The sequence below is a fragment of the Suillus fuscotomentosus genome (genome assembly GCF_016647785.1).
Source record: "Suillus fuscotomentosus strain FC203 chromosome Unknown F5891scaffold_22, whole genome shotgun sequence".
Taxonomy (NCBI): domain Eukaryota; kingdom Fungi; phylum Basidiomycota; class Agaricomycetes; order Boletales; family Suillaceae; genus Suillus; species Suillus fuscotomentosus.
Window position 1 is genome coordinate 368,801 of NW_024539534.1, and position 19,159 is coordinate 387,959.

At 49.8% G+C, this 19,159-nt stretch overlaps 4 protein-coding genes across 4 annotated transcripts; 1 reads left to right on the forward strand and 3 right to left on the reverse strand.

The window, feature by feature from the left end:
• Window positions 1–3,548: 3,548 nt before the first annotated feature.
• On the reverse strand, window positions 3,549–5,765 carry F5891DRAFT_1187648 (cytochrome P450; the record flags this gene model as incomplete). The annotated part of the gene is made up of 12 exons (XM_041366885.1): window positions 3,549–3,701; window positions 3,750–4,043; window positions 4,095–4,271; window positions 4,320–4,330; window positions 4,384–4,423; window positions 4,476–4,534; window positions 4,586–4,896; window positions 4,946–4,960; window positions 5,014–5,084; window positions 5,143–5,224; window positions 5,280–5,323; window positions 5,376–5,765. The coding sequence occupies 12 exons, from the start codon at window positions 5,763–5,765 to the stop codon at window positions 3,549–3,551; spliced, it is 1,647 nt and encodes a 548-aa protein (XP_041226935.1).
• Window positions 5,766–6,396: 631 nt separating this feature from the next.
• On the reverse strand, window positions 6,397–7,507 carry F5891DRAFT_1029048 (Mob1/phocein). The gene is made up of 5 exons (XM_041361512.1): window positions 7,437–7,507; window positions 7,153–7,388; window positions 7,010–7,103; window positions 6,831–6,958; window positions 6,397–6,780 (listed from the first exon to the last, which is right to left on the reverse strand). Exons 1-5 carry the CDS (start codon window positions 7,457–7,459, stop codon window positions 6,509–6,511), a joined length of 753 nt encoding a protein of 250 aa, XP_041226936.1. The 5' UTR covers window positions 7,460–7,507; the 3' UTR covers window positions 6,397–6,508.
• A 145-nt stretch (window positions 7,508–7,652) lies between these two features.
• F5891DRAFT_1187650 (uncharacterized protein) lies at window positions 7,653–14,395 on the forward strand (the record flags this gene model as incomplete). The annotated part of the gene is made up of 18 exons (XM_041366886.1): window positions 7,653–8,064; window positions 8,118–8,288; window positions 8,337–8,440; window positions 8,493–9,284; window positions 9,336–10,155; window positions 10,210–10,418; window positions 10,476–10,642; window positions 10,698–10,803; window positions 10,853–11,073; window positions 11,127–11,286; window positions 11,339–11,572; window positions 11,620–11,834; window positions 11,886–12,192; window positions 12,244–12,546; window positions 12,597–12,725; window positions 12,775–13,101; window positions 13,152–13,307; window positions 13,358–14,395. 18 exons carry the CDS (start codon window positions 7,653–7,655, stop codon window positions 14,393–14,395), a joined length of 5,871 nt encoding a protein of 1,956 aa, XP_041226937.1.
• A 154-nt stretch (window positions 14,396–14,549) lies between these two features.
• F5891DRAFT_950851 (uncharacterized protein) lies at window positions 14,550–15,350 on the reverse strand (the record flags this gene model as incomplete). Its single annotated transcript, XM_041374996.1, is given in 2 exon segments — window positions 14,550–15,222; window positions 15,241–15,350. 2 exon segments carry the CDS (start codon window positions 15,348–15,350, stop codon window positions 14,550–14,552), a joined length of 783 nt encoding a protein of 260 aa, XP_041226938.1.
• Window positions 15,351–19,159: the final 3,809 nt, after the last annotated feature.

Consider the following 19,159-nt stretch of genomic DNA (forward strand, 5'->3'; position numbering starts at 1 on the left):
CCAGAACTCCCAGATGTGGACTCCGGCGAGACCTTTGGACTTGTAGCGTCAGATAATACGACTACATTTGGTGGTTTGCTCGTCAAGGAAGAGACTGCAGACGCCGAACTCACACTCACACATAACTTTGAAGTTTGCACAGATAGCTTTACTGGTGGGACTATAGATTTTGCGACCGAAGCCAGCCGCAGCATCATGATCGAAGACTGGCAGATTGATCCGGCGCTCCTTGACCAACCCGCTACACAGCCGCTGCTGCCACATGCTACCAAAGTCGTACCTGCCTCTCCAAGCAAACGCAAGGTCTCTTGTGTCTCCTTTGACGCCAATGATGAGTTGGACAGCGGCAATACTTCAAAACGACCACGGACTTTGGTTTCAGCCGGCACCAAGACACTCGATGGCTACTTTTCTTCTGGTCGCGTTGTAATGCGACCCAGAGAGCCCCACAGGCCTGTCACAGAGGTATGTTGTCATACCACCATCCTTGATCAATGGTACTAACGAAAACTTCCTCCCAAATTCTCACAGGGTCATCCAGCAGTCACCAGCGCTGGCATCAACAACTCAATCACACCCGACCAACGTTACACGCGAAAACTTCCTCCCAAATTCTTGGAGGATCGCCCAGTGATTCCTGGTGCTACTGCAAAGGTATGTCCCACCACACCCGACCAGTGTTACACGCGAAAACACCCTCCTGAATTCTCTCATAGGATTGCTTCAGCGCTGGCATTAGCAACGCAGTTACCCCCAGCGCTGGCATTAGCAACGCAGTCACAGAGGTATGTGCAATCACACCCGACCAGCGTTACACGCAAAAACTCCCTCCTGAATTCTCTCTATAGGATTGCCCCAGCGCTGGCATTAGCAACGCAGTCACAGAGGTATGTCCCACCACACCCGACCAGCGTTACACGCGAAAACTCCCTCCTGAATTCTCTCCATAGGATTGCCCCAGCGCTGGCATTAGCAACGCAGCTACAGAGGTATGTCCCACCACACCCGACCAGCGTTACACGCGAAAACTCCCTCCTGAATTCTCTCTCATAGGATTGCCCCAGCGCTGGCATCAGCAACGCAGTTACCCCCAGCGCTGGAGTTACCAGCGATCACCCAGTGATTCCTGGGGCTAATGCAGAGGTATGTCCCACCACACCCGACCAGCGTTACACGCGCAAACTCCCTCCTGAATTCTCGCAGGATTGCCAGGTGATTCCTGGGGTTACCACAGAGGTATGTCCCATCACACCCGACCAGCGTTACACGCGCAAACTCCCCTCCTCAATTCTCACAGGATCTCCCCAGCGCTGGCATCAACAACGCAATTACTCGGTCTCAGCACTTGTTCTCCATTGCTACAGGTATTGATCCTCGCTCACTGACCTTTCAAAATTCAGACGAGTTCTACCTGTTTATGAACATGCGGGCCGAGTTCAAATGGGTGTCATACCAAATGACTTCGAAGCGCTGGGTGCTGGCAACGGAGGAGTACAACCGTCGTCTCACACAGAAAGCTGGCCGGTCAGTCATTCAGAAGAACCCACAAGCCCTCCTACGTGCGCTGGGTGACATAGAGCCCAAACTGATGAACCGCATCATCAGAGGTGAATATACCTGTGAGTTATCGATATTTCTCTTGCATCACTCTGTATTTTCTGACATCTGGAATATGAACACACAGCAAAGAGGAACAACGAGACATTTTGGCGCCACCATTGTTCTGTTGTACCTCTTGTCAAGGAGGAGCGAGGGAAAAAGGTCAGTTCACTCAAGTACAACATTTCGTTTCATGCTGAAATTTTTGCTATTTAGCCCCGAAAGGCGCAGACATGCTCACGCTGCCAAACGATCATGTACCCTGGCCCCGAAAACTCGCCACTCAACCACAAGCGGGGCTACTGTGCTGATGGCGTCAAGCAGGTGTCAAAGAACAGCAGCGAAGATCTCCCTCCCTGGCCTCAGCCTCAAGGTCTGTTCTCCGAAGGCCGCACATTCCATCCGCACGCATTTTTGTTGGCTGTTCAGCGTGTCTATGAGTACGTTTCCTTGCAGGGACCGGGAGAGATGGACTTGCTTGAAATGGAGGCCTTCGCGAAGCTGCTCGTCTCACGCACTGAGATCCACCAGGATGGTGCAGTGCTTTTCCGGCTGTTTACAGACTTCATCGTGGACCCATCGACCCCTCGTGATCGCATCGTTGTCCGCGATGACAAGCAGTGGTTGAGGATCAATTTCCTGCAGCAGCTGTAGTTTCGTTCGAGATTGGTGTTTGCATTTTAATTCATTTCATGCCTTTGTCTTCTTACAGATCGTTTACGCACCTAATAGTTTACTTTGTTCAATCACAATCATCGCAAGGTCTTCGCGCTACGAATGGTACTGTCTATTGCTCGAATCTGCGCGTCCCAGTCCTCGTCCTTGAGCTGAAAACCTTCGTCTTAGAGGCAAAACCTTCGTCTTAGGGCAAAAACTCAACGTGTCACGTGACGACGAAAGTCACGTGCTTCTTGAAAGGTCCAAACGGTCTGGCGGAGTTGGAAAAACGGTCAGACCGTTTGGACCGTTTGTCAGCCTCCCCTTCCCATGGCGCAGCTGCCGGAGACAGACCTTCGAAGCGTGATCGGTCTGAAAACGTGCATAGTCCAAGAACCCGAAACAAACACGAATTCAGACCAAAACACGCTGGAGTATAAAATAGGGAGGTGGGCGGGTGGACAAAAATTGTTGGACGACGCGCAAATGGGGATGAGCGCAGGGGACAAAAGAGAATGAGGCGCAGATTCTCACGCGCCTTAAGAACTCGGAGGCACGTTGAACGTGAGCTCGACTGTGATCGTTCTTCATGCGGTGAGCTTACAAAGGCCGTATTTTCAACGTTCGCAGGCTGACAATCCACTGGCTGGTCTCGTAGAGCTTACTTATTGGGAGGATGGATGTCACTGCATGGAATGCAGAAAGCATAATAATGCCCTCGTTACCGGTCCCACTACATTGTACAGGGTACAGGCTTAATAGTATTGATACAAAGTACTTGGGTTGGTCTTCCAAGCCGTCACTTCCATCCACATCGTCTAGCACTCATCTCCTTGGCTCGTCGCTTCTGGAACTTGATTTCTCGATACCGCCTGCCAGAAAATGACACCATGTCACAAGAGCAGCTACTGGGGTTTCTTTACACGTCGTGCTCAATCAACCTCGCCTATGTATCCCGCAACTAGTACCACACCCGACCAGCTGATACCAAAAGCATACATTGGAAGAAGACGAGCAAATCGACCAGAATGTCGATGCCCTAATAAATGAATTTATCAGCTTCTGTGTACACTACTTAATAGTACTTATCACTTCGAATCCATGGGCGTCAATGTTCTGGGAATGCTCCGCTTGGCAACAAAAAGGATAGCAAGGATAGCGCATACAAAGCTATATAGTGTCCATATTACAATATCAATCGCACATACCTCTTTTGATTTGAATACAAACCAAGGGTTTCGGTCGCGAATCAGTTGGGAAAAATATAGTAAAATCTGGTGCAGTGCAACCAATCATTCATACCGACGGATTCTCAAAGGCACTCCAGTACCATTCTCTCCAACAACCCGTGGACGAGGTAAAATCCCCCTCGCAACTTCGACTGGGGTATCTGGTCCATCCCGCATCTCAAACACGAAGTGCTTCACCAAAACCGATAAAACCGTCTGTATCACAGTGAATAACGTCCAAAGTTACTGACTCGCATCACTCACCTTGAATTCCATGATCGCAAAATCTTTTCCAAGACACGTCTTCGGGCCATCAACAAATGTCAGGAGATGCCTATGACCTTGGACTTCCTTGGCCTTCCCACTGATGCCGTCTTCAGTCAGCCAACGGTCAGGCTTGAACTCCTTTGCGTGAGGTCCCCAGATGGTCGAAGACCGATTAATTGCCGCGATTGATACCGTGATCAATGTCCCTTTCGCTATAGATATACTATCCGTCATGTTGCCGGACGCCGTCCGCACAGGTTCGCTCAAGGGAATAACATCATCTGCTGCTGCCTGTGGACTTGAAGTTGTCGTGTCTATTCACATGCAGACATGCACACTCACAATACGAGTGATTTCCGGCACTGGAGGATGGAGTCGTAGAATTTCATGGACAATCGCATCCAAGTATGGGAGGTTGGCCTTTAATTGGTCATATGTCGGATCAGGGCCAAAGGCAAGCAGTTCCTCTCTGAGCCTGGTTTGGACATCGGCGTGTTGTGATAGCTCGATCAGCGCCCACTATCATCACATCAATAGCGTACAGACGTAATCGTGGAGTGAACTCACCGTAAGACTGACTGTCGACGAAGAGTCAGCCAATATGACAGCAGCGGGCAAGAAACTGACTCACTGGATGTCGTCTCATAACCCGCGAGAAGTAAGACCTTCATCTGCAGGATGTGAGTTTGTAAATAATGGCTATGACACATCATATTCACGGACCTGAGCCATTACTTCCTCCTCCGACATATGGAACTCGGTATCTTGACCTTCAGATTTGACTGATCGCCGCGTTAATTAAAAGACTACAATAAATCTCTCAGACAGCGTACTCAACAATCCGATGATAGAATTTTCCTGGCCTCTCTCGCCTATGTTGACATCCTTTTCCCGGCGGCTGCGAATCAACAATTCGTTAGATATTTGTCCCATGGTGACGCTAAGTTTCTTGAACAGATTTTGCCGCTTAGTGGGGATCTTGAGAATGATAGGAAATGCTGATGCGAGCAGGATAAAAACTTCATTCACTGCTGAAGCTTTTTGGTTGCTTCCGAATGTATCAAACACTTCGGTCACGCTGGCGGGCTTTCCATCGAGCGAGCCAAAATCATGGGAGAAACCAGCAATGCCAACCGTGTCCAAACTGATGTTCCGTCAGTTCGAGGCGTTAATGACAAAATATCTTCGCGTACGATATATGATTCATCCTTTGAGTCGTTTCGATTAAGAATGGCACTTGCAAGTCAGCAAAGCTACGCACCAGTTCTGGACTTCGATTACAGCGTCACCATATTTGCTCGATTCAATGGCAGTATCCCATTTTCCTTTGGTCTGTAAGGTATGGTATCAATTTCAGAGATGCTGCATTTTCCACATCGCAAATCCTTACCTTGTATGCTGAGTCATAAAACACCGATGTGAGCTTCCGAATGGCTGCATTACTGAATGCTGGCGTGAGGGCCTTCCGCTGCCTAATTCGCAGGTGGTAGGTAAGTTGCTTGCGCAAGGACAAGAGCTGAACAGTACCTTTTGTGGGTTTCGCCCTGAGCCCATAGTAGCCCTTTGCCAACCTGACAGGAGATATGAAACAGATGAGAAAAGATGAGGATGATGTTAACATACTGATGCCTCCAGAAGCGCCAACGAAAGGGGTGTCTGCACATATGTCCGAGTCTCGCGAGCGTAGAAATGTGCAATAGCTCTTGGGTCACACAGCACGACTCTAGTCTGCCCGAGGACGCTCGGAATCATATACACTACTCCATGTTCCGTCGCCCATCGTTCATAGATTGCAGCACTATCTTGAGATATGGCGAGGTCGCGCGAAACGCCATATACGAGGCTGGTACGAGGCGGACCCAGCAGTTGAGTCGTCTTCACTCGCCAGCGAAGCATCCTTAGGACTTTGACAAAAGCCCATAATGCAGCAAATGAACAAGCAACGTTGAATGCGCCACCCGAACGTACGGTTGTCCAGAGACTTGATGGAGAGGGGATGGTAAATAAGTCCATCGTTATGTTTGGTTCAAAGTGGGATCTATTGGGAGATCATTTATAGGTTGCCGTTTCTATGGATGCTGAGAACGGCGTGAGCTACGAAGTTGAACGGCTTGTACAGGCACATGACCATGCCCACTGACTGCGCTCGGAGCCGGCGCCGTTGTTTTTCGTCAGCAGGATTATTCATAGAAGCCGAAACCTGTGTATGACTCGGATAAGATTGTGAGCACTACTTGGGCCTGAATGGGCGGGAGGGAATGATAGAACACCATCGGGATGGTGCAAATGGCGAGCGGAAGCCTATTCAGGCATGAAGCTTAAATTAAGCTTGAACGTAAGTGATACTATGTGTGGCCGCAAGGAGCATCTTCTCCGGAGATAAGTACCGTTAAGTTCGTGCCGCAGCCACAGTACTGTATGTCGTAATTCATCCCCACGCTCGGTGGCAGGTTACCACAGCATGTCCGAGGTACGCGGAAGAAAGTGCACGCTGGTCTCGTCTATTCTGCAGAGGTTTCTTATTGGGAGGATGGATGTCAATGTATGGAATGCAGAAAGCATAAGGATGCCCTCGTTACCGGTCCCACTACATAGCACGGGTCCATACTAGTAAGCGGTTTCGATCTTGCTGCGCAAACTAAACGACGGCAAAAAATGAACGTAATTCCAAATTGTCTACATTAATACAATGGAGTGAACGAGCTGTCCAACAAAATCAAATACCCACCACACCGCATACTTGTCCCGCAAGTAATCTAACCTTCCAAGATTCCCATTTCCCTCCACCTTTCCCAAAGCATGCCAGCTCCAACAGGTGAGTTAGCAGCGCCCTTCACGTCTTTGATGTCCAACAGTTCATATTCTCGCCCAAATGCAAGAAAATGGGCAAAGAGGGAGTTGAAATGTGGCTCTGAACGCAGATGGAGGATTTGAGGGTAATGCGCGTGATAGATATGTGCGAATACGCGAAGGAGTTGACGGTACACGTGTTTGACCGTCGAGGGAAATGATTGAGGGAAGTCGTGTCCTGTATGAATGATTATAGAGGGAGGCGAGGTAAAGTAAGAAGGCACTCACCAGACTTTGTAGGGAAGACATTTTCATCATCGAGAAGGTTTTGAATCCATGTCATGACATAGTCTATGTAGGTGGGCGCAGCAAGGTGGACGCTCTTGCGATCTTGATTGATCCATGTGTAGTTAAGACTGAAGGGCATATTTTATAGACGAATGCGCTCGGAAAAGGGATACACGTACTTTTGTCCAGCAGACATGGTTGGACATGATTGTTGCGTACAGCACTCCGAAATGACGCCATAAAACTCGTTGAGGTTGGTATAAAAGTCGAATACTAAGGCGCCATTTGAGACGGTTCGAAAAAATGATACTGATGGACATACCATTGACGGCTACCCACTCCATGATGTCAACATACTTCGGAAGAACGACGATGGTCTTGAAGTTGCCTTTGACGAGTGCTGCCTCTACAAATGGGCTGCACAAATAAAGAGGTTTTTGTGCTATAGGTGTGACTGGAGACGAAGGTATGGGTGGGGGTGGCATGTCAGACGAGAACGTCGAAGAGGTTGGTGTAGGCGAACGCTTTGGTCCGCGCGGTGTACGCGACATGGAACGACTATAATAGATTGTTGGACGGTTTTTACGACTCTGACCATGGACTCACCCTATTGAATTGAAGAAAGACATGATAAATGAAAGTTGAAAGTTGAAAGTTGAAAGAAGGACGATCAGTAACTTGGGTTTCAAGAGCAGAACTATCATATCCAAAAAAGGAATGGATGTATGTACGAACCGTGGCGTGGGAGTCTATAGCAGGCCTTGCATCGTCTGCAATTTCAAGGTCTTGCAAGGCTCTGGTCGTCATCTCTCTCCATATTACATGGTGGGCACAAGGCGAAAAAGCAAGGCTGCCGCAGCCGCAGCCACTCAGAACGAATACGACGGCGCCTCAACTCAAGGAACAGACGAGTTCAGTCATCCGCCACCATTCAGTATCCCACTACCTATCGACATCGATGTCGAAGCACTTTCAAGCTTGATACCAGAAGCCTCGTTTGCTACTCCAACACCTGAAACAATAGTATCTGTGTACAGGTTGCTTCTTGCACAAGTAGCCGAAACCAATGCCACTCAGAGAGACCTAGAGGAGGCGAGAGCCGAGGTCGAACGGAGGGAAGTGGAACTAGACCAGGCTTATCAAGATGCGGAGAACAAGACAAAGAGTCTTGAAACTTCCCTCGAAAACGTCCAGAGCCAACTCACAGTCACGAGGCAAGAAAAAGAGCAGCTTGGTAGGTATAGTTTGGCTGTGACACAATACACTCAAAGCTTATGTTCCCCGCAGCTGCATCGAAAAATGGTCTAGAAGCACAGATATCAAACCTCAGTACCTCACAATACACTTCGTCGACCGAACTTGATCAATTTAAACATCGCATCGAGGACGCTGAACGCGAAAAACGTGACCTTATGGGTGTGGTAAATAGGTTGAAGGAAGATGCAGCGCAGCGCGACGGTACGTTATTTATATTTCTTTCATAAATTAATCGTTTATTTCTCGCAGATGAGGTGCAAAACTTGCGCAACAGCCTTCGACAGGCACGTCAAGAACACCAAACACAGGAGACTCAAGTGCGCGAACTTCGCTCATCAGAAACATCCAGCAAGGTATGTATACTCTATTTGAAACGTGGCGTTCTTTCATCTAACGCACATTTAGTTCAAGATCGACTCTCTTACGCAGCAACTCCAACTTGCACAGTCCGAAGTTGAACGAGCAACCATCGAACTATCGTCCAAAATCGAAGAACACGCTAAGTACCGGCGCACGAAACATGCTGAGCTCGCGACTATGCAAGCCGCACACGACTCACTCACCCAGCAACACTCCGCATCGGAGAGCGCATTCAAAGCTCTCCAGAGCGCGCACTCGTCTCAAGCCCATCAGCTCACGCAGGCTCTTGCACGCGTACAGGATCTGACTGGACAGCTCGCAGAACAGGAAGCCGCGTTCACTAGTGAAGCGTCCGGGCTGCGACGACTCGTAAGCATCATGGAAGAACGCGAGAAGCAGGCGAAGGAGATTGTCGAGGGCATTGAACGCGAATGGGCAGGTGTCGGAGAACGCGCCGAGCGACGGGAGGCAGCTTTGCACGCTGAAGTCGAGAAGGAGAAGCGGGCCCGAGAGGAAGCGGAACGAAAAGTTGATCAACTTGAAACAGTCCTCGAGCGTATGAATCGTGGTGAATTGCCTGTCGCCTCCCGCGCAACACCCGTCCCAGGAACCCCTGCAACTCCTGCTCGCAATTCTGCTCAAGCGGCCGGAATGGAGGGTATGTTTGGCCTGAGCCCGACGGTCGCAATGGTCAGCAGAGCACAGAAGACTGGAAAGACGTTTACCGAGGTCTACGCCGACTATGTTCGCTTGCAGGATGAATTTGCGAAGAAGTCATCCGAGTATGATCACATGGACAGAACTCTTTCTGCAGTGTTAGCTCAGATCGAGGAACGGGTAACTCATATTCACACATTGTCAAAATGCTAGTCTAATCCATCTGTTCAGGCCCCCATTCTATCACAGCAACGAGATGAGTACGACCGCCTACAATCCGAAGCCGCACAACTTGCCTTACAACTCTCGACCGCGCTCACCGAACGGGAAGCTAACTCAAACGCATTCCAGGAAGCCTCGCAGAAGTTGAAGAAGTCTCACTCAGAGAATGAACTTCTGCAACGTCAGCTTGATGACCTCGGTCGGCAAGTTCAAACTCTGCTTAAGGAACTCGGGAGGCGCACAGACCCGTCCTTGCCCACGGATGTCGAGATGGAAGAAATGGAGCCCCTACCAGCTGAAAACATTGATGCTGTCATCACGAACAACCTCGTACTCTTCCGTAGTATTGGTGGGCTACAAGAGCAGAACCAGAAGCTACTCAAGATTGTACGTGAGCTCGGCTCCAAAATGGAGGCGGAAGAGCGTGAATACCGCGAAGCGCTCGACCAAGAGCAGAGTGAAGCCGTGAGAGAGGCGCATGAGGCAATTCAAGATCTAGCCGCACAGCTTGAGAGGCAGAAGAAGAGCAGCGAAATGACAATTCAGGCATACATGAAGGAGCGGGATGCGTTGAAAGCCATGCTTGCGCGGGCTGAGCGCTCGGGACTGCATGCGGGCATCAACGGCGACATCAACGGCGTCACTGGTCCTATCAAGAACAATGTGGCTGCGGAACTTGAAGACGTGCAAGCTCAGTTCGAGGCTTATAAAGCTGAGATGGGCACGGATTCTGTGAAGCTTCGAGAGGAGTTACAGCAAGCGCATCGCGATCTCGGGCAGGTTAACGTTACGCTTGCCAAGGCTAATGCCAAGATCGAATATCTCACTGGTAGGCACTTTCACAGTCTGTTTGTGCTTTCGGTCGTTTGATTTTTTATTTAAGACCGTCATCGCATGGGCCAAGACGAAGCAGCGTTACATACCCGCGATCTCGACAACTTGACCAAACGCAATCAACAACTCTACGACCAGTATATCCGAATTGATATCGAGTGTAACCGAGCTCAGCAGGAGCTGTCCGGGGCTAATAGTCGTGTCGAGCAGTTGCGCAATGAGAGTGCAAACCTGCGTGCAGAGAAGAAAATATGGGAGGTTTGTCTTTTTTGTTGTGTTTACGAGAAACGTCGTGTTGAGTATTGTCATTTCAAGTCTGTCCAAGCTCGCTTGGTGCAAGAGAACAAGACCCTCTCCGTGGAACGGTCTCACCTGGCTGACCTTATGGCCAATGTGCAGAGGATGCATGGCGATCTTGAACGATCGGGAGAAAACGACCGCCGCCGCCTGGAAAACCAGATCCAGGCGATGGATGACCAGACGTACGCATCTGAATGTATCCTCTCGATGTAAGGAAAGGTTAATTGACTGTCACAGGAAAGACCTGAAGGCTCAGCTCTCGCAGGAGCGCGATTCAGTCCGCCACGTCACGCTTCAGAAGGATATCGACTTGAAGGACCTGCAAACCCGCCTGGACAAGACGGTATGCTTCATCTTCTTTGTGGAGATACACCGGTCCTTATCCTTTGCAGACTGAACAGCTATCTCAAGTTCGGGAGTCTCTCGTCGGCGCAGAAACCAGCAAAGTCCACCTCCAGGAGCGCGTTGACCAGCTTACACGCCAGCTACAAGGTAACGAGGAGAAGCTTGCCGTATACGAACGTCGCCCATCGGCTGCGAGTGGCGCTGCACCTGCTACTGAGCAAGACCTTCCACGTGAACAGCAACTCGAGCAGGAAGTCGCGGAATTACGGTTGGTGTCCAAGTACTGTGTTTGTAGCACCATACTGAACAGATCCATTCTAGGTCTGCTTTGAAGGTCGCTCAAGTTGATCTCGCAGCTGCCCGTAGTCACATGCAGCAATTCCAAGAAATTTCTCAAGCCAACGAAGCTGCCCTGTCAGCGCTGAATGCTACGCATGATCAATACAAGGCTGAGACTGAGGCGCAGATTTCAAAGAACGAGGTGGGGTTCACTCCAATTACCAGAGCTTTGGTTCTCATACCACTTTTTACAGCTGGAGTACAGGGTCCTGCAAGATAAACTGCACAGAGTGGAGGATGATGTACGACAGTCTGTTGACAAGTTCTCTGAACTTCAACGCACGTTCGAGTCGGAGCGGCTGGTTTGGACTAATGACAAGAAGACCTTGGAAGATACCATCGTCGACTTGAGCACCTCTGAGAAGACTTCTGAGACTGACCGCACTACTCGTGAGAGTGAAGTTCGTCAGCAGGAGGAAAGGGCACTCGTAAGTTGCCATTACTCTGTTGTTATCTGCGTTCTTAGTCTTTCTAGGCCGCAGAAGATAGATACTCGCGTGAAGTGATTCTCCATGCTGAGTCAATCAAGACCATCGAGACTCTCAAGCAACAATTATCCGTCACTCAAACTACCTCTAGGGAAAACCTGTCAGAAGCCGCTAATGCCCAAGCTAAGCTGGCAGCATCTGAGGGCAGCTGGAAGCAGCAAAAAGAGGCTTTGGACAAGGAAATTGCTGATCTTCATGCACGGTGAGTCCCTGATTGGACGCCGATCGGTCCTTGAATCTCATTCAAATATAGGTCCAGGGATCTGTCCGCACAGAATGCTCTTCTTCATCAACATCTTGAGACTGTCAGCACTCAAGCTACGCGTATACGTCAGGCTGCAGACTCCTCCGCTACAGATGACACTTCTGGTGACGCAGATATCGGTGGCGATGTGGATACCAAATTTTCGGAACTCAGATCTGTTGTGGCTTACCTGCGCAAGGAGAAAGAGATAGTTGATCTCCAGCTTGAGCTCAGTAAACAGGAGAACGTCCGCTTGAAGGCTCAGATCGAGCACCTGACTCAGAGTTTGCAAGAGACCAGGGCAACCCTTGCTGAGGTACGTTTGTGAGTATCCATTATTGTTGATCATCAATGACGCTGGCATCAGGAACGGGAACGGGCGATGGAAGCGGCGACTTCGGATGCTCAGCACGCTGAGATGTTGGAAAGGATCAACCAGTTCAACATTCTTCGGGAAAGCAATGCCACCCTCCGCGCTGACTGCGAGACTTATGCTAAACGTTCTCGCGAGCTCGACGCGAAACTACAGGCATTGTCTGCAGAGCTTGAACCTGTCAAGGAACAGGCTCGTGTGGCACAGGCAGAGCTACGAGCTAGGGATGCACAGATTACACGTCTTGAGGGAGAGAGCCGCCGTTGGCAAGAACGCAACGCGCAGTTGCTGAGCAAAGTAAGTGTTCGGAACCGTTCGTCTTTTTTCAGGCTGACGTGGCTTGGCAGTATGATCGTACTGACCCCGCTGAGATTCAAACGCTGAAAGATGAAATTGAAACGCTGAAAACTCAGAAGGCTGATGTGGAGAAATTGGCTACAGAACATGAAGAACGAGCAAATACCATCCAGGCCCGGGTACATTGTTTTTTTTTCAAATGATAACGCCCTTCTGACCAGTCTCAAGCTCTCGCGTCTCGAAGCTAATTTCAGAACCCACAAAGATAGCAACACGAAAAATGTAGACAAGTTCAAATCTAGCCTTGGGTTACTTAACAGCGAGAAGTCTCAACTCAATGCCACCGTTAATGAGCTCGAGGGCAAGATCAAAACTCTTACTGCCGAACGAGACGCATTGCGCACCACCTCGACATCTGATGCATCGCAGCAGTTGAACTCCCAGCTAGAGATGCTACGGCAAGAGAAAGTCGCTTTGGAGCAAGCGTTGGCCAATGAGAGAGCTGTGAAAGCCCAGGCGTCTGCCGAAGGTTCATCAGATCAAGCTACGCTCATTGTATGCTTTTTCCACAAGTCAAAGTTTTGTTACTTACCCTGTTCATCTAGGCTTCCCTCAAGGAGGAGAGAGATAGGCTTCTAGTAGAAAAGGAGGCTCTGAGCAAAGCTGGATCCTCTACTCTACCTTCCGATACTGCACACTCCTGGGAGTCGGAAAAGCTTGAACTCATAAAGGCGCGAGACGAGGCATTAGCGCGTACTAGTGTTGGTCACTTGGTTTCACTGTGCGAAGCTACACTGACGGCTTTTTTCAGACCTTAGACGATTCGGCGAAAAAGGCGTCCGATGAAATCAGGAACCTCCGTCAATCCAACGATAAATTCCAAGCTAGAATTCAGGAAATGCACCGAGCCAGAGAAAGGTTCAACTCGGAACAAGCAGCCGTTGTCGCCGCCGCTGTCGAAAAGGCTAAGAGTGAAATGACTCCTGGCGGTACTTCTGTAAACACTGAGGAACTCTCGAAGAAGCATGCCCAAGAACTGGAGGCTCTACGGGCTCAGCTGACTACTCAGCACGAGGCAGCCCTCAAGGCAGCAGTAGACGTTGCTACTAAGGCTGCCAAAACGGAGGCTGCTACTTCTTCTTCCGATGAGGCAACGAAAGCTGCTATTGCCGCTGCCATCGCTGCTCATGATGCAGAGCTCCAAGAACGACATAACGCAGAGTTGGATGCAGCGGTCGAGCGGGGCAGATTAGAATCGCAGGCGAAGAGCAAAATCAAAGATGGTCAGCTTGTTCGATCTCAGGTCAAGCTCAAGGATCTGGAAGCGCAAGTGTTGGAGTGGCGAAAGGCTGGTTTGATCCCCGAGGCTCCACCACCGCAAACGCCCACAGCGTCAACCTCCAAGATGCCACCCCCAGTTACTACTGCAGCTTCTACCTCACAACCAGTCACGGCTTCCACTCAGGTAGCAACTGCACCAAGTGCAACAGCCGTGAAGCCTGCCGCCCCAGCCCCAGTAGGCCAACCTGCAGCTGCTAGTGGAGAAAAGCCACCCACCAGTGGTGCGGTCTCACTTGGTGTTCCCAGAGGTGGCCGAGGCAGAGTTGCTCCGCGCGGCACTGGAAGAGGCATCAGCATCCGAGGTGCAGCTCCTGGTCGGGGCGGCGCTCCACCCCCCGCTGCAACTACCTCCGGTACTGCAGGAATGTCTATCATTGGCGCAGCTAGCAAACGTAGTCGAGAAGAAGATCCAGTTACAGACAATTCTCTGGCGAAGCGGGTGAAGCCTGCAGCGGAGACCACCGCACCAAAACCCCCTGTCACTCTCCGTCGCCCACCTCCAACATAGCCAGACCCTGCAGTAGTGTAGTACAGACTTGCATCTTACCATGACTCCATATTGTATCAATATTTCACTTGTCGATTCACAATTGTTATCACATCCTGTTTGTCATTTGAATTATGCTCGTGCAGATAAGCCGAGAGCATCACGCTCAACGGAACTACTTGGAACAATCAAGATACCTGTCAGTTGCTTCAACTAGTCTCCTCCATCGCCCTCCGTTCCAACTCTTCACTTCTTCCCACTCCTGATTATCAAAGCAATATTGTATCCACTTACATAGTCCCGCAACCACAAAGTCAGCGAAACATGGTGTATCCCCCATTATGAATTGACCGCCGCCGGTTGCATACCACCCATCTATGGTATTGCACGCAGCACGCAGTGTGTTCCATTGTTCCTCTCTTTTCTCGGGCGTTGCAAACTGCTCCCATGGAATGCCAAGTCGCTCCACACGAGTGCGAATATAATACTCCTTGCTCTTGGGATTAAGTTTCTGAGCACCTCTAAAACTGCCCAGCATGACAATGCCCCTTATGGCGTCATGCAGCGCAGTATGAAAGGCGTGCACCAGCGCGGCTGTGTTATGTGGCAGTACTTGCGGTGTATCGGGGTATTGCTCATCAAGGTATTGTGCAATCGCGAAGGAGTCTGTAATGAACCTATTCGTATTTGGATCCATGATGACAGGAAGCGTGTGCACGGGCGTTGGGGTTCCCTTGATGATACGCAAGGTAGTGGGCACAAGAGAATGTTGTTCGTAGAATGATTTGATCTCAGGGTACTCGAGCCAGACGGTCTGGAAGGGTAGGCCCTTGAAGGTGAGACAGTATCTATGTCATGTCAACGACGAAGAGGAACTCTTGAGGCGGGTAACCTGCCTTGTTTTCACCGTGTTTGGAGACCATGTCTGCACGATGCTGGGAATATCATAGAAGATAATGGGTTTGAGCCTTGGCATAGACATTGTTTCCACAATATCTACGTAGAGTACTAAGTAGTAGCACGGGGTTGGACTTTGCTAGTGATTGATGCACAGTTCTTAGCTAGGGAAAGCTGTCTGCCAGCGCCTAGATGCGGTTTACGGTGTCGAGTTGATTGATGACCGGTGACCGTTGCCGGCGACCATCCGAGGCAAAATCAAAACTGCGTCACGGTCATCATGAGATCTGTAGACTGTAGTGTACGTACACCTGCAAAATACCAGTCCGGTCTGAAATTTTAACACTCCAATGATAGCAATCCAGGTAGAATTCAAAATTCTCCACTACGATATCTCTACTGTCCCGACTTTCATGTCGTCAATACGAGTCATGTTTTTGAGTTGTGCAATAATACTGTGATCCGAGGCAACTCTCCTGTATTCTGTGCGAACCTCGCGCCTTAGCAAAAATGCGCTAAAAGGTTGTCCAAGGCGAACTATCAATCGCAACGCTCGTTCCGAATCAACCAGTCCATGCTCTTCGAAAGGCCCATCAGGCGAAACGTCTGCGGGGGATTCGGGCGGGGTCCAATTGCCTACGCTGTCCGTGTCATTAGGCGACTCCAGAAGACTATGATCCCACGGGCGAATGAGCAAGAACTGAGGCGTTCGAGGGATTAATTTTGTCGGGAGGAGCTCGTCTTCCGTGGTGATAAGTAAGTCTTGGAGTCCGTCTGTCTTGACTTCATACGTGATACGTTTATCCTTGCCTCGGGGGCTCATCCGTCTAATTGTGGGACGGAATGCGATGCAAGGCAGATGTAGATGTTTATGCGCAAAACGGGGAGCATGGAGGAAGTCGAGTTCGCTGTATAATTTCCCAGCCGATTGTATAATCCCAGCTTCTCGTAGCAACGAGACTGATTCGGACAGCTTTTCAGGAGATAGAGATGGGGATGTGTGCGGTGGAGCTTTGTATGAAGACATTTCGGCTGGCAAACAGCTGTTGAATTCGGATGGTCTTCCAACCCAGTCCAGGGCGGTAATGTCGCCATGGTCATTTATGATCTCTTGCAAGAGCCGCCCAAGGGCTTTTTGCTTCTTCTCCCCGTAATCAACGTGTGAACGGAGGTTGAAGACGCCAAACAAGGAGTAGGCAATGTCTTCTTGCCGTGTGGTGGTACGCGAGCATGCCCATTGGAGTGTCCTTCGGGCATTTTTCGTCCCTGGATGGAAAGAAATGAGAGCCTCTCGGTCTATGCATGTAGCATCCGCCAACTCCTCTATGATCTCAATGGAATGCTTGTGGTTGGGAGAGCGATTGTTAAGATACAGGGTCCAATCCTTCTGATAAAAGAGGATGCATTTCGAGGCCATAAGTTCTTGAAATGTCCATCCTCGTTCGTTCCAGACACTCTTTGCCAGTGCGCCAGACTTGGAGGAAGGTGGAACATCCGAGAGGTAAACGATGGTAAGTGCTGCATGATGATACCAGACAAACATGGAGTTGATCGATTCGCCGCGCTCAACATTGTCGGTCTTGTCGATGCAGCACGTATCCATCCAGGCCCAGCGATACCCCGCTTTGCGAGCAATGCTGCAGAATGATTGCAACTTGACGATGCCATCAACTGGACGCAACTTGTACACGACCTTGCCCTGAATTTCTTGAAACAGTGACTCCGACGCGTCCCACCTGTGTGACAGCATGACGCAACGGAAGTATTTCTCCACTACTTCTCTGATGTGCTGCTCATGCGGGTCTTCACGCGGGTCTGGACGCGTCATTACGAATCGCAGAAGTTCGTTGTACTCGGTGCTTGTCTTAAACGCGGTTATTTGAGCCTCTCGGTCACATAAAATACCACGAGTGGTGTCTAGCAAACGAAGTGGGGCGTTTTCGAGTTGGGTGTTTATTGATTTTTGGATAACGGCTTCCGCTTCAAACGGACGGATGTACTGCTTGCGCAGGTCTGGGGAAAGAGATGAGCATCTTGACGGATGTAGAAAATTTTTGGCTTACTTCGTATGTGCAACTCAGAAGCACCCTCCAACTTGGAGAACATGCTGTTGAAAGCATCGATAGCCTCATTAAAGCGCTGTGTGGCATGAAGAGCAGCATGCTTCAGCTGATATCCAATATAAGACGAAGGCTCAAGTTCGATGACCTATGCATTACAATGAGCATTAGCCACACAAAATAGATGTCATCGCACCTTTTGCGCATCCAGGAGTGCTTCCTCCCATGCCCTCTTTTCTGTATTCGCCTTACAGCGGTTTAAAAAGATAGTGAAGGTTCCACAACCGAGGTCAATAGCTGCCGAATAATCAGCGATTGCTTCGTCGTAATCGCACGCATCGAAGGCAGCATCTCCGTTGGCAGCAGAGAGCGTGCTGCATTCATCCTTGAAAGCTGAGTGACATACACGTGAGGATTGCAGTATGAATAATATTATAGAAGACCTACCAGTGGACCAATCGAGGCAGCTGGCCTGCGTGATTTCATCACTCATATCCATCATGTGATGGTACGAAACAACGGCATCTCGAAATCTACTCAACTGAACGAGTGCATCGCACCGTTTCTGATTTGCGATTTTCCACGAGGACTTGATGTCCCACCCGAAAAGCTGCGTAAAGCACCAGTTGGACATGAGAGACATGAGAGGCTGCATCATATCAACGTACCACACATAAGTCCTCACATATGGAGTCGACGGCCGGTTTAGATGAGAGAGCGCCAGTGTTGATAGCAACAGAGAAGTGCTCGGCAGCCTCACTGTGACGCGCGTCATTGAAGGCATTTAGCCCCAGTTGGACATTTAGATACGCCTAACATGCAAAAGTCAAGATAATCAGTATCGACGAGGTACAACCGAGCTTAATTGAGTCGATATTCACCTCGGCCATACGACAAGCAAGAGTATCAGCACTGTGACAGGCGGTAGCCAGCTCGTGGACACGCTCCATTGCGTCTTCGTGTTGATTTGCATTAAAAAGTGCGATGGCCTGAAAACGGTTGGGAGTAAGGACTATGAGAGAACACACTGACATGCCTTTATTAACAGAAGAAAATGGATGGTCTTCGAATCTTCGTCTGCAAATATGAACGCGAGGTCAAATGCTTTCATTGCGGCCTCGATCCGGTTTTGTCCGCAAAGGGCAATGCCCTTGGAAATACAGCCCATCAAAGAGGGCTGGATGTCGAGAGACTATGTGGCCAATTAACCTATGTCAAGGAGGAGAAAATGCGACGGTGGATCTTACCATACGTGCATCATCAAGCGCGTGGTCCCATTCGGATTTCTGCGCCATAAGAAATGAGCGATTGGCGTAAGCGTAAGAAATGTAGTTGATTTTGGCGGCAGCGTTGATCGCCCGTGTCAGTAGCTTTTCAGCCGTAGGCAAGTCCCCATTTATGAACGCATTTCGGATTGTCGTGTTTATCGTGAAGGGCTAGATGAGTTATGCTAGAATCAAGTTATATTACACAAGTCGGATGGAGACTTACCTTGGATTTAGGCAACGCGTCCTCTGGTATGGCCCACTTTGAGACACGCTTATCGGTACCTCCGCTGAGGATGTGCTTGCCATCCATGGAAAAGGTGACGCAGATGGGATAGCCGAAGTGCTTGAATATGGCGATGGTCCGTGGATTCGAAAGCTGCCAGAGCCGGACATGGCTATCTTCGGACGCAGAGGCGATCAGGGTCCCATGGGAATTCACAGCAATGCTATAAATCGCGCCAGAATGGCCTGTCCATGGGTCACCGACCGGCTTCCAAATCGATGTATTCCACTCCCGTATAGTAGGATCTTTAGCATCTCCCCCTGAGAGAAGCCTTGTA

Excerpts from the sequence above, each read along its gene's own strand:
- F5891DRAFT_1029048 (XM_041361512.1), bottom strand. The coding sequence starts at position 7,459 with ATGTCTTTCTTCAATTCAATAGG. Across the intron at positions 6,959-7,009 it reads ACCATGTCTGCTGGACAAAA|TCTTAACTACACATGGATCA; the intron begins GTACGTGTATCC and ends TATGCCCTTCAG. Across the intron at positions 6,781-6,830 it reads TGTCTTCCCTACAAAGTCTG|GACACGACTTCCCTCAATCA; the intron begins GTGAGTGCCTTC and ends TCATTCATACAG.